Raw genomic sequence first — 13,076 nt, forward strand, 5'->3', positions numbered from 1 at the left:
CTTGGGAGTTTGATCATTCCGATTTCAGTTCCAACACTAAAAATGGCTCCATTTGGATCTCAATCTGCCTTAACTAGAAAAAAGATGATACACTTGTTTGGAACCCTAATGGCATCTCTACAGCAAGAAAAACGAATTCAGCTGGAATGTGTTTCCCCAGTTTGTGGGGTCATGGCCTACATTCTTGACTTCTAAGGGGAAATCTTCTGCCAGATTTATATCAAAACATGGCTGAATCACATAGCCACTAGTAGATAAAACAAAAATGGCAAAAGGGCACGGCTCGGCACGGCACGCATTTCGCATAACTTAGCTATGAGACAGTACAATGATACATATAACTGATGAGCCCATGAGAGGTACATAGTGAAAAGGGCAGTAGAAACAATATCTACCCCCTCCAAGAGACTAACCAGGCGGTCTTCACGGTTAACCAACTCACTTGTTTGATACAACACGAACAAATCAGGCTGAGGTACCTGCAGAGCAACAGGAGAGGGCAGTCAAGTAAAATAAAAAGATGCATAATCACAAATATTTAACTTATTTAAAAGCCAGCACCAACAACATTTTTCAAAAAACAAAAAAAAAACAAATGGTCAGAACATAAATGGACAGCCACAATTATAACCAAATGTGAAATTACAAAACCTCTGAAGATAGAACAGTTAATTGCATGAAGTGGGATGCCTAACTGAAGAACAGTGGAGTTAATTCTAAAAACTAGCATAACACTGTTGGCATATGAGAAAGAGAGAATAAGCATATCTAACACAAGCCAAATACAACAGGTACACCAAAATTTCTCGATAAGAATGATGACAATTGTCTCAACAGTAACAAAAGGTATCCGATGAAAGACAAGTATGATGCAACCTTCATTTTTGACCTATTTAAAATGATCATTTTGAGTATAATCTGTTGCCAACTACTGTACTTCCACATTGATGAATATACTTCTAACACATTTTTTTATCTATTAAACCAATATGTTTGTGCCATCTTCATATGACTTCTTAAAGCAGTCACCACATGTTTTGTTCAGTATATACCAAGCCAGACAATGTAGGTGTGTAAGACCATAACATACACAAATGTCCAACCATACATGTGCATGTTGTTTCATGCATGTGAATCTTCCTTTTGCAGTGATATGCACAGACACAAATCTGTAAAATCATAATGAGCTAATTTAGTGGAATGCACCATTCACCAAACTACTCATATTGTACATCGTAATTTTTTTGTAAATATAAAACAATTGAAAACTTTTCAAAAATATTTCACTAAATGAATCTAGAATCACATACAATTTTTTTTGCCAACATAGTACATTACATGATTGCACATGTATACATGAACATGTATTACATACAAACTTGTCAATGCATGATGCTATTAAGCATGCACATTGCACATTGCACATTGCACATATAAACAAATGCCAGTGGTGGTTCACATGTAAAACTGTGTACAAAATATTACACAGCAATACAAACACATGAATCCAAACAACACCCATGTGGATAAAAAAAATGCAGATAATGATATTTTAGCACCTGTAGATGTTATTTGTTCCAAACTCATCATGAAATTTTTTATCACACAATCATGTCCACAACTCCATGTGAGAATTGTTAGAATCTTTTTTAGATAATTTTTACCATACTCCCAAAAACTTTATGTTACAAATATCACATACTGTACATTAACCACATGCTAAATAACCATACTTGTCATATATTAATGAAATTTGGTAATACCATACTATACTTTGCCAATTTTTTCTCTGTGTGTGTGTGTGTGTGTGTGTGTGTGTGTGTGTGTGTGTGTGTGTTAAATTGAAACTGCAAATGCAACTTGCCAGTGCAATTGGGAAGGTAAACAGCGAGAACGTATGTTAGATTGAGATCAATCCATATCTTGTGTGTGTGTGTGTGTGTTAATGAAATATGGTAATACCATGCTATACTTTGCCAATTTTTTCTATGTGTGTGTGTGTGTGTGTCTCTGTGTGTGTGAAATTGAAACTGCAAATGCAACTTGCCAGTGCAATTGGGAAGGTAAACAGAGAGACCGTATGTTAGATTGAGATCAATCCATATCTTGTGTGTGTGTGTGTGTGTGTGTGTGTGTGTGTGTGTGTTAAATTGAAACTGCAAATGCAACTTGCCAGTGCAATTGGGAAGGTAAACAGAGAGAACGAATGTTAGATTGAGATCAATCCATATCTGAAATAACCCTCAAGCGCTATCTGATCTGATCCAAAGATTTGATAGATTGACTTACAGTTGATTTGTATCCATTTTAAATCATTTATTGATCTCTGGCCCAATCTCTACATATATAAAAAAGAATCAGAGAGTAGGGAATATCTAGCACAATCAGCTTCGAATCAATAAGGGACGAGAAAGAGGGAAAAGAATAGGGCTAGAAAGGAGATATAGGGAAAGATATATGGGAGGTGAGTGGCTGGAGGAGGTGCAGGTGGTGGTGGCGGGAGAGAGACACATGGAGGGTGGGGGAGGACAGCCAGTGATGGTAGCTGCGATCCATCGAAGGGGGATAAAAGGAGAGAGAAATGTGGTTGAAAAGCAGGTACTCTCCTTAGGGGAGAGGCAGTGATGGTAGAATGGATGGCAACATTGGTCGAGAGGGAGAACTGCCTAGGTAGCTGCACGAGAATTTATATGAAGGGTAGTGACTAAGGTTTCTCCTTCCCTTCAAGTTTGTAATTTGTGGATATCGATCTGAATTAGTTTGTAATCTGATCACTATTAGTGTAGTGAAGATTATACATTTACCACAAAGATCAGATCATTACCAGATTGGATCGAGTCGAATATGATTTGGTCCACTACACCATGGTCAAAATCTAAGCTATCAAACTACGATTTGGTGAACTTCTGCTTTGCTAAGGTATTGCCAGACAGTCAAACAGCCCCTTAAAAGACAACAAAAAGATATCAAACAATCAACTCTTCTTTTCCTTCAGTCACAATATATTTACCATTTTACTGAGATTACAATTAGAATATTAAGAAATAAATCTCTAAAAATAAGATGGTCTATATCTACAACTAATTCTGTTGGGAAAAACCATTGGTTATCTGAACATTCCCAAAGATATCCTCATGCCATCTGAAATTTCATACCACATGATATTCATAGGATTTTGCTGCAATTCAAAGTAATTAATATAACATTTAATGCCAGCATGAAGGTTTTAAGGTCTCGGTCCAATACTGATTCCAACACCTCAATAAACTGGCATCATCATATTGGTATATTGGACAGTATGCCAACATGTATTGATCAGTATCACTATAATTAAAAATGATACACACCAGTACCAAGCTCTACGGTTCGGCACCGGTCCTTGTTCAGACCGAAAAGAAAGGTTAAACCTTATCAGCACAATGCAGAGCATATAAGCTAACTAAAACACTCGCATGGGTCATAATTACAGAGAAAAATGGACTACAAAAACAAGGGATTCTCTACTTACCACTTTGTTTCAGCGTCTAATTCTAGGCTTGCACCGAAATTGTGCCAGGAGTGCTATATGATCAGATGACCATTCAGGAGAAGGAATTGCAGTGTTCTTGCGTAGGTTTTCCTCATCTAGGAGCTCCAACAGAGATTCCACTGACAGAGAGTCAGCTGCAAACATGAGACATGGCTCTAAGACATTTGCATAAGTTATTCTGGAAAACATTTGAACAAAGAGAAAGGAAATAAAGAAACTATTTATTGGACAAATTGCAATCAATGGAAAAGATGTATGCCTGTATAGAATATGTAATCAACAGTGCCAATAAAATCCCTGGTGCAATTTGTGAACAAAGGTTCATGTGTCGATGCATCCATTCTCCTCCTCTGTTGCTCTAATCCAGGACTTACTCCTGCCATTCTAGCAAATGACGAGTACACACTTACCTGTTGAATGGGCATACATGTTAACACCAAGAAAAGCTTAAAAGTAAACATCAAAAGAAGAAAATAGAAGAATTACCAATGGAAGCTGGTGAGTTATCTTGTTCGTAGGACGCAGAATTCCCACAGGATCTACGGCCAGATCTGGATGCAAAGGATCAACTTTGCCATTTGCAAGAAGTGCATGAGGAGCGCTACATATGCAACACTCATTTAGATACTATGATTCCCTTTGTTTATGAAAATGGTAAAACTGACCAAGAATAAGTGCAGACCTTCCGGGCACAGAGTCAAAATCTCCACAGACCAACATTGGAATATCAGCACTAACAGCAATTTTCTCCAGTCCTTTTAAAAGAGTATGAACCTGAGAGGATTGCATTGACAATAACATAATGATGAAGTAGAAGAAAAACATATGTAGGAACAGTTCCAAAAAATATAGCAGGATAGAATGAAAACCTGCCAAAGCTTAACATCCTTGTGCTCATGATGAACGCTTACATGGGTGTTTGCCTGCATGGAAGACCAAAAACAAATGATTCAAAGGTTATAAAATCTCACATAAATAGAAAAAATTATGAAGAAAAAGCTGTGTACAGTTTCAAAGCTGTACATAGTATTATTCCTTGAAGCTTTATGAAGAAAAAATTGCAGAAGAGTTTAGGCAACAACTTCAACAGATTGCAGACTTTCCTAACAATTTTGGAAAACAAAAGCAAGTTAAAGAAACAAAACAAAACAAACCCATTTTTTCATATAAGAAAAAGACAACAGGAAAGCTCCAATTATAGTAGCAATTTAAATGGTTCATCCACTGAATAAAAATGCGACACCAGGCTCCTTTACTAATCTCTGTTTCTTTCCAACAAAATAAAATCAATAAGAGGTCTTGGATTTGTGGGACAATTATGTTTCCTTAATCTTGCTTTTAAGTGCCAATAATCTAACTGACCCCAACTTCTTCCATAAAATTATTCAATGTCATAACAAAATAAGTTAATAAAAAACATTAAAACACTGGAGTAAAATATCATTCCAAACTAATGCCTCCATAAAGGAAAATATTACAAACATAATAGTAAAGGACAATTCACATTGTGTCAAATCCTCCAAACTAAAGCTTAAGGCACATCTTGAATTTTTGCTGTGGAAAATTCCTTATAGGATGACTTTCCTTGGGAATACCTCTTAAGTTTGCTTGGGAGGACACACAATATACATGCAAATATGCAAAGAGAGAGAAAGAAAAAGAAGGGGAGAGACAGACAGCTGGACAATTGCTCTCCAGTTTAAAAAAAAAAAAACTAATCTTTCAAGTTTTGAGGAACTTTATCCAGAAAATATTAATCAAATCCTTCAACCATTGTTTTCAATCTCATATTTTCAAGGGAAGGCAAAAACAAAATGGCATATTTTTTCCCCTATGATCCAAACAACTTGTATTTGTATTTCATGAAAAATGTTCAGCTGTGGAAAGATAAGCAGATCCATAAGAAATTTTGATTAAAGAAATGTATACAATGAAGCAAAAGAGCATGCCTTTCCCTAAAACCTTGACCAACATATGCTTCAGTTTTTTGCCATAAATGCTGGACATCTTCAGCACATCAAGAAGCATATTCATACACCAAAAGATGGAAACTACTGTATGCAGTATGTAACTTTAAAAGAAATGGCAAGATCAAAACCAGCTCACCACACAGATTAGCTGCCTCTTTCCGGGATTATCAGTGCCATAATTACTAAATTTCGCTTCCAAGACCACAATGAGGGCTACATTATCCTATAGATAGATTCAACATCAATAAGAATGAGACAAATCCAGCAACGATCAGAAAACGGCAGAAAACTATAGATACAGGGCTGTCTGGCAACCTTTATCAAACGACTCAAAGCAACTTTCTTCTGACCAGCTGCCATTGCAACATCTGTCAAAGACTGTGCAGCCTTATTAAATTCAACCTGCATACAGATATTAAGTCAATCTACATTGCATCAGATGCTACCAATCACCATGCAGAAAGAAAGTGCACGGTGCAGCTACCTCATATTTTTTAACATGTGAAAACCTGTCTCTGCGGAAGAACGTAGCACAACCATCGACAGTATTTGGATTGCCACCATAAACCTGAACCAACAATAATATCACCAAGTGTAGAAAGCAAAGTGATGGCTCTTGAAAATAATTGAGGCAAATATGAAATTAAACCTCTGAAGTTTTTTTCTTGTAAAATGCTTGATATCCATGTTTATCAAATTCTGGAGCAAAGAATTCCTCAAAATGATCATGTTGGACCTGAAAGAGATGCAAATTTAGAATTTCTTATAGTAAAATATGGTGATGTTACAAAATTAAGTAAACAATATTTTTATAAAAAAATAACACAGCCATATCCGAACAAGAGATGTTTAGAGGCAACATCTGCCTTAGTTGAGAAATCTTTTGCACTCTGATAAGCAGTGCAGTTTTATGAGCTAATATAATTTATCTTTTATTGGAAAAAAAAGAGATGACCTCCACTGCCACATTAAAGCATTAATATGTGATGCTGAAAAACACAAATGAGCAATAACTACTCAGATACAGTTAACAGCAAAAGCAATTTACTACAAGCCCAGTGATAAATATAAAATGAGAAGCAGGAAGCATTTTTCTTTTACTAACTAGATTGCACGAGATGTATGAACCAAGGAAAATGATTATGTAAAAGAACATTGCATATGTCATGTGAATACTGCCATAAAGGCACATTGTTTGTTATGAAATATTTAACAGAAAGAATCTAGGAGAACCAGACAATAATATTGTAGTGAGACCAGAAAGAGTGAGAAAAGCTAAAATTTTGGCTCAAGAGAATATTTAGTATTTTACAACAACAAAAGGAAAAAAAAGGAACTATGGAATATGTACCTCTTGAAGACAAAGTATATCAGCATGGTAGCCAATAATTTCCCGCAGCAAGTTTTGCCTGCGGTAGGGCCACGAAAGGGCCCAGGTTGGGCAATAGCTATAAGCCTCGCTTGTAGCATATGCATCAGAGAGAATGTTGTATGAAAGAACTGAGAAGGTCCCAGAAGATGTTCGGCCATCTAGATCTAACTGCCCCAAGAGGTCCCCACTCACTGGAACCATGCGGCGAGGAGTTGGAGAGGGGGCTGGAATTACTCGTGATGTCAAAACAGTATTGACATTTCCAACAGGTATTCTTGTCTCCACATCTATTGCTACACATTCAAACTTAAGAACATGATTAATATCATCAGCTGTTGGAGTATATGTCCTAGAAAAGGCTACTTCAGACCAGGTTTCCCCATTTTTTTCAGCAACAGTTGTAGGATATATAGGAATTGGACCATTATTAAGGCCTGGACTCTGTACTAAATTAGGTGCAACACCAGACAGCCCTGTGCTAAAACTTCCAGATCCACTACTATTAAAGCGTCCAAAGACCTCTTCCTCATCAGTTCCATTTTCATTTACTGTTTTCTTTGCTTGGTCATGCAATGAGCGATGGTGCTGCCAAGCATCAGAGAAGCACCTAGGAGTACAATGGTAACTCTTGGCAATAGGCACTTTCTCCTTAAGACAAACAAGGCACTGTAAGGTTGCTTGCTCAGTTGGGTGTACACTGCATACAGCAACTCTTTGATCACCTTGATTTCGGTACCTGCATAAAAGAAATTTAAATTTATTATTCATAACATAAAATTCTCACATTGCATAAGATCAATTAAAGGTAATGTTAATAATAACACCTAAATAACAAACATCAAATGGTTACTTTACAAAAGCAAGGCATCGTTTTAGGTGCCAACAACGACATGGAACATGATGATATACCAAGAAAAATGTCCTTTGCTGGCGAAGCAATTGCCTCATGGTGGTGGTTGTTCTGTGTATGTGAAGAGTAAGGAATGTATTCTTTACCTGTTATGCCATATCGCTATGTATAAATTATACTTCAAGTAAGCTGTCTTATGAGTCTTCATTATAATTCTAAGTATAAAAATTATCCATGTTCCAGTTCACCTAAATTGCAGAAGAACGACAACTGCTAGCAAACATCATGAAGCAGAATGAGAAGTAGAAAGACAAAAGCTTCTGTTTTCTTAGCATATTTTATGCAGATCAAATGCCTGTGTTTTACTCTACACTCCATATGTACTTAGTTTCCCATTTCATATATAGAGAAATGGACAACATCATGATGGTTTGACTGATTGAATTAGAAATTTGGATGCGCACAGAAATGTCAGTATATTAATGCTAAGAGAAGATTTGAGTGTGCAAATTAAAATGGATAAAATATTCTAGAAATAGAAGTTTTAGGTATCTCAGATCTATAATTCAGCAAAAACTAGATTGCCGGAGACATTATTCATAAAATTAAAATGGAATGGTTAAATTAGAGAGCAACACCACAAGCTTTGTGATATCATCATGGGCCTCTCGGATTGAAGGATAATATTTTTGAATATAAAATTAACATCTGTTTTATGGATTAGACCACTGAACTATTAAGAATCCTCATGTACTGCAGAATTGAGATGGATATTAGGAGTTACTCCAAAAAAATAGAATATGCAATCGTCACATTGTAAACAATTGAGTGTAGCTACAACCAAGGACAAAATGAGGAAAGACCAATTGACATTGTATAAATATTCCCCAAGGAGAAGTATAGATACACCAATTATACATGGAGATGAATCGATTAGGATTAGTGGTGCAAAGAGTGGCAAAAAGGAGACCTAAGGAAGCTTGATTAGAAACAATAATAGAAGCTCTGAGATCTCTGAGTTTGCTAAGTGGTATAACCCTAGATAGAGCTCAATGATGGGTATGTAGCAGCTCCCAAATAACTGGGACATAACAACTTGTTGTTGGATCCTACCAAAAGAAATCCCTAGTACAGTTCTGGTGCTCCAGGAAAGGTCACACTTACACGATCAACCAACAAAGGTAGGAACAATCGAAGGATGCCCAAAGAAATCAACCTACCCATTCAGCAATGACAAGATTATGCTTTCTTTGTAACCAAAATATAGAAAGAAAAATCTAAAGATCATAAAGTTGAGATGATGTCATGTCAATTTGTTTTTATCAAGAAGTCTCCCAGCACAACTGTTGAAGCTCTTCAAATGACCATTATTACAAGTCTGATATGCCAATACTAAAAAATGGACAATAAACAAAGTCTAGAACTTCATTAAATTTTCTTCTGGTGTTCCAGCAAAAATAAAGAAAGCTATTTAATAAAAAATTTTGAGGATATGTTATGGAACTTTTTCGTTTGTAAGAAATAATTGTTCAAGTGCTACAGTTCACAGAGAAGGACGTTGAACAGAGAGGCAACATATTTGTGGATGTTTATAGCAGGTTTATCTCCAACTAGCTCGATACACAAAGATCATACTAAACTGCAATTCGAACAGACTGATGCACTGAGACATGTGTCAACAACAACAAAATTAGCACTTTAATTGACAGTGTATTTTTCTGAGATGAAAATGGAGAGAAGCATTCTGCAATTTAGAAATAGCAATTGAAAGAACAACTATACATATATATGTTTCATATTGTGAAAAGACCCACATTTACTAAACCAAACAGACAATATCATTGAAATAAGCAGATAAACAGCCATCAAGTATGAGTTCCCTGAAACTGCCTCAAAATATCAGCTTCCAGAAAACAAGTAGCAATTTTTTTATTGGAAAACGTGACAACTAGCAATCGTGGAATGAGCACACGTTAAAATAGATAATTTGACAAAGCTCAACAGATCTTGGTGCCTCACAAAACCCCTTTCCCATATGCAAAAATAATAAGAAAGAAACTGGAGAATCCAGCTACAACTTTGTGGCTCTAATATAAATGAATTAGATGATTCATTGCAAAATAATTGACTTAACTAATATCAGGTGAACTTTTAGCTGAGGTACTAGATGCAACCACTAGTACGAGGTATCAACGTAAGAAAAGCTTTATCTAGTAGTATACCTGCCACTGGGGAAAGAATATCAAACACGACTAGTTATAAACAAAAACCACAATTAAGCAGCATTGGCTATATATCTAAGACCAACTCTGAATCATCACCCAGATGCTAATTACCGGAAACATACCCATAAAGGAAATACATGGAAATGAAGTGCCACTAAGAACATAGGAAAGGATAGCAAGTCTTGGAAAACTAATCAAACGTTGGAGAACGAAGGCTAACTTATAAATGAACAGCGATCAAAGCAATAGTTATAAAAAAGGACAAAAAGCGACAACACACCACTTATATCTCATGCAGTAGCCATTGAGCGGGGCAGATTCAGGGACATCGTCAGTCGAGATGGAGCCATCCGGCCGGCGCAAGAGAACATAAGGCGTAATCTCGCAGCCAACCACAGGGATCTCCGACGGCAGGTGAACCCGCAGCACGGTCAGCATACTTCCCCGCCGTCCAATTCGACCCTCCCAAGTCCAAACCCTAGCAGCCCCAAAACCTCCTCCACCTCCGACCCCGATCTCGTAAGCACGACGCTGATTCCCGATAGGCGGCGGCGGCGACGGAGCGGATCCGCCATCACCCGACCCTAGGTTCCGCCAGCGTTGACCACCTGAATCCAAAGCCTAGCGATCAGAAGGCAGCTCCAATGCGCACAATCGAACAGAAAAATGAAGGGAAAAAAGCACCTTCTGACAAATCCTAGAAGAAACAGATGCCAGGGGCATCGTCGTGCAGACAAAAACGCAAAAAAACATACCTTTGGCTCGATCTACGGCTAGAAATCCTTGGAGTGGGGGCCGCCGAACGAAGCTGGAAGAGGCGCGATTAGGGGATGCGGGAGCGAGAGACGAGAAGGGATTGGAGGTTAGGGTTTTGAAGGTGAGAGGGGGGGGAGAAGAGGGAGTGGTTGAGAGCCGAGACTGTCCGCCGCTGTGTGAGAGATGGGAAGAGTACTACGACCACCTGCGATTTGCTCTCTCGCCCCCTTTTGTGACGTCCTCTCGTGGTATTTAAACGTCTCTGATTGCGTTGTCCAATTTTTCTTTTTCTTCTTCTGTTAATCGTTACCTATTTATGTTTGTTATGTGTCACAGTAACTTCTTATGCAATAATAATAATAATAATAATAATAATAATTCTATAAAAAGAGATAATGTAAGAAAATAACAATAAAAGAAACTACATGTGAAGATGGAGACAGATAGCTTAGATAGTAAATATAAATGGCAAAAACATTAAATATTTTATATTCAATGAAAAATATATAGATTTGAACTTTAGTAGAAAATAACAAAATGAAAATAAAATGATATGAAACCACAGTGTATACATTTTATATAATGTGTATTATTTCAATAATGTATCTGACTCATTTTTCTAAGGTTAAGGATTCAAATTTTTATTATTATTTTTAAATATATTAACTAGTTTAACTTATAAAATCTTATTAAGTAATTCGAGTTAAAACTCGTCTTTGTCATTTATCATTTGTTAAATAAAAAAACAACAATGATAGTATTATTATTATTATTATTATTACATGAACTGTATATACAAATATGTATTCCTTCTTTTGACATCCATCAAAAAAAGAATTAGGTTAATTATTTCTAACTTTGATTAATATTAGTTAGTTTTAGTTTAAAGGTAAAGTATCACTTGTGGAGATGGATGACTTATATATTTAATAGAAAATATAGTTAAATTCAAAAAAGTGGCAATAGTAATATTACATGATATATATATCCATTCTTTTAGCATTCATTCAAAGGAAATTTGGTTAATCACTTCTGATATATCAATTTTAGTTAGTTTGAGTGTAGAAAACTTATCAAATGCATAAATATACCATTAATTATAAGAGTGTTATGGGGCGCAGTAAAATAAAATTCGATGTTTAAGATGCCAAAATCCATGCCTTACAAAAAAAAATCGAAAATAAAGAAATTATTGAGGAATTTAAATTGGATGTATGTGTAGATTCCTCAAAAAAAAAAGACGAAAACTAAAATTAGTGTCTCTAGCAATGGATATTTATGGAGATAGATGGTATATAATATATGTATTTGAGAGTAAATATAAAATAATAAAGCAAAAAAAGAGTTGATGCTAATCATATTCCATGTCAAAAGAAATTAGTTTAATAACTTATAATTATGAAGATATGAAAGACCAAAAGTGTCTCTAACAATGGATATCTATGAAAAATATAATATTTTTTTAGAAAATGGACATTGATATTAATCTATAACTTCATGTCAAGGGATCATATGTTAATGATTTTTAGGAATAAATCTCTTATCACGCAAATTATTCGGGGGGAATTTTAAGTAGTCATTCTAGAATACTCCTTGTACCTCTCTATGGTTAATATTTACTATTATTTAATATAAATAATATATATATATATATATATATGTAACCTAAAAATGTATAATAAAAAAAATAACTGTGAACTTAATTCAATTTTTTTCCTCATGTTTTTTCATGTGAGTGCTTAAGAAGAATAATCATTGGCAGCAAGAATGATTTAGTAGTGGGCCCTAGTAATAATTGTAATAATTAGAAGGAAGAATATTATTCAATTTAGTATATATATGTGAGTGTGTATATATGTATATCCAAAGCAAATATATATTTATTCAAAAATTATTTTCATATAGATGGAGAGAGAGGGAGAGAGAGGGAGAGAGTGAGATAGTTGAGTCAAAATCCTGCCCAGAGAATTAAGATCTTAATTATATCAGCTCAAGATCAATCTAGGAAGAGTGAACATATCCTACAAATCAATATTTCTAACATCTACAGCAAGTGGCAAACAAAAGCAATTTCAATGATATATAATATGTTTTTATCTGATAAATGGTGTAAAAGTATGAAAATAAGCTAGAAATTATTATGGGTTTTGAAGCTATTGAATCTTGATCAAACATTTGGATCAATAATTGAAATAGCATAAAACATAGTCAAAATTACATGAGATTTGATATCTAAATATTTTGAACAATATGCTTATAACAGTAGCTTTCTTTGATTTAGTCTATAGGATCAATTATAATCTATTAGGATTGAGGTCTCAATCCTCTTGATGCATCTTTAGCTCATCCCAGAAGCCAATTTCTCACAGAGTGC

At 35.4% G+C, this 13,076-nt stretch overlaps 1 protein-coding gene across 1 annotated transcript; it reads right to left on the minus strand.

Moving 5' to 3' along the window:
* Nucleotides 1-266: 266 nt before the first annotated feature.
* Nucleotides 267-10,936, minus strand: LOC103989425 (carbon catabolite repressor protein 4 homolog 1). The gene is made up of 13 exons (XM_009408264.3): nucleotides 10,702-10,936; nucleotides 10,227-10,554; nucleotides 6,851-7,607; nucleotides 6,149-6,235; nucleotides 5,984-6,067; nucleotides 5,815-5,901; nucleotides 5,636-5,722; nucleotides 4,399-4,452; nucleotides 4,212-4,303; nucleotides 4,016-4,130; nucleotides 3,789-3,939; nucleotides 3,509-3,663; nucleotides 267-479 (listed from the first exon to the last, which is right to left on the minus strand). Exons 2-12 carry the CDS (start codon nucleotides 10,382-10,384, stop codon nucleotides 3,518-3,520), a joined length of 1,818 nt encoding a protein of 605 aa, XP_009406539.2. The 5' UTR covers nucleotides 10,385-10,554; nucleotides 10,702-10,936; the 3' UTR covers nucleotides 267-479; nucleotides 3,509-3,517.
* Between the last annotated feature and the right edge of the window lie 2,140 nt (nucleotides 10,937-13,076).

This window comes from Musa acuminata, chromosome BXJ2-6 (genome assembly GCF_036884655.1).
Source record: "Musa acuminata AAA Group cultivar baxijiao chromosome BXJ2-6, Cavendish_Baxijiao_AAA, whole genome shotgun sequence".
Classification (NCBI taxonomy): domain Eukaryota; kingdom Viridiplantae; phylum Streptophyta; class Magnoliopsida; order Zingiberales; family Musaceae; genus Musa; species Musa acuminata.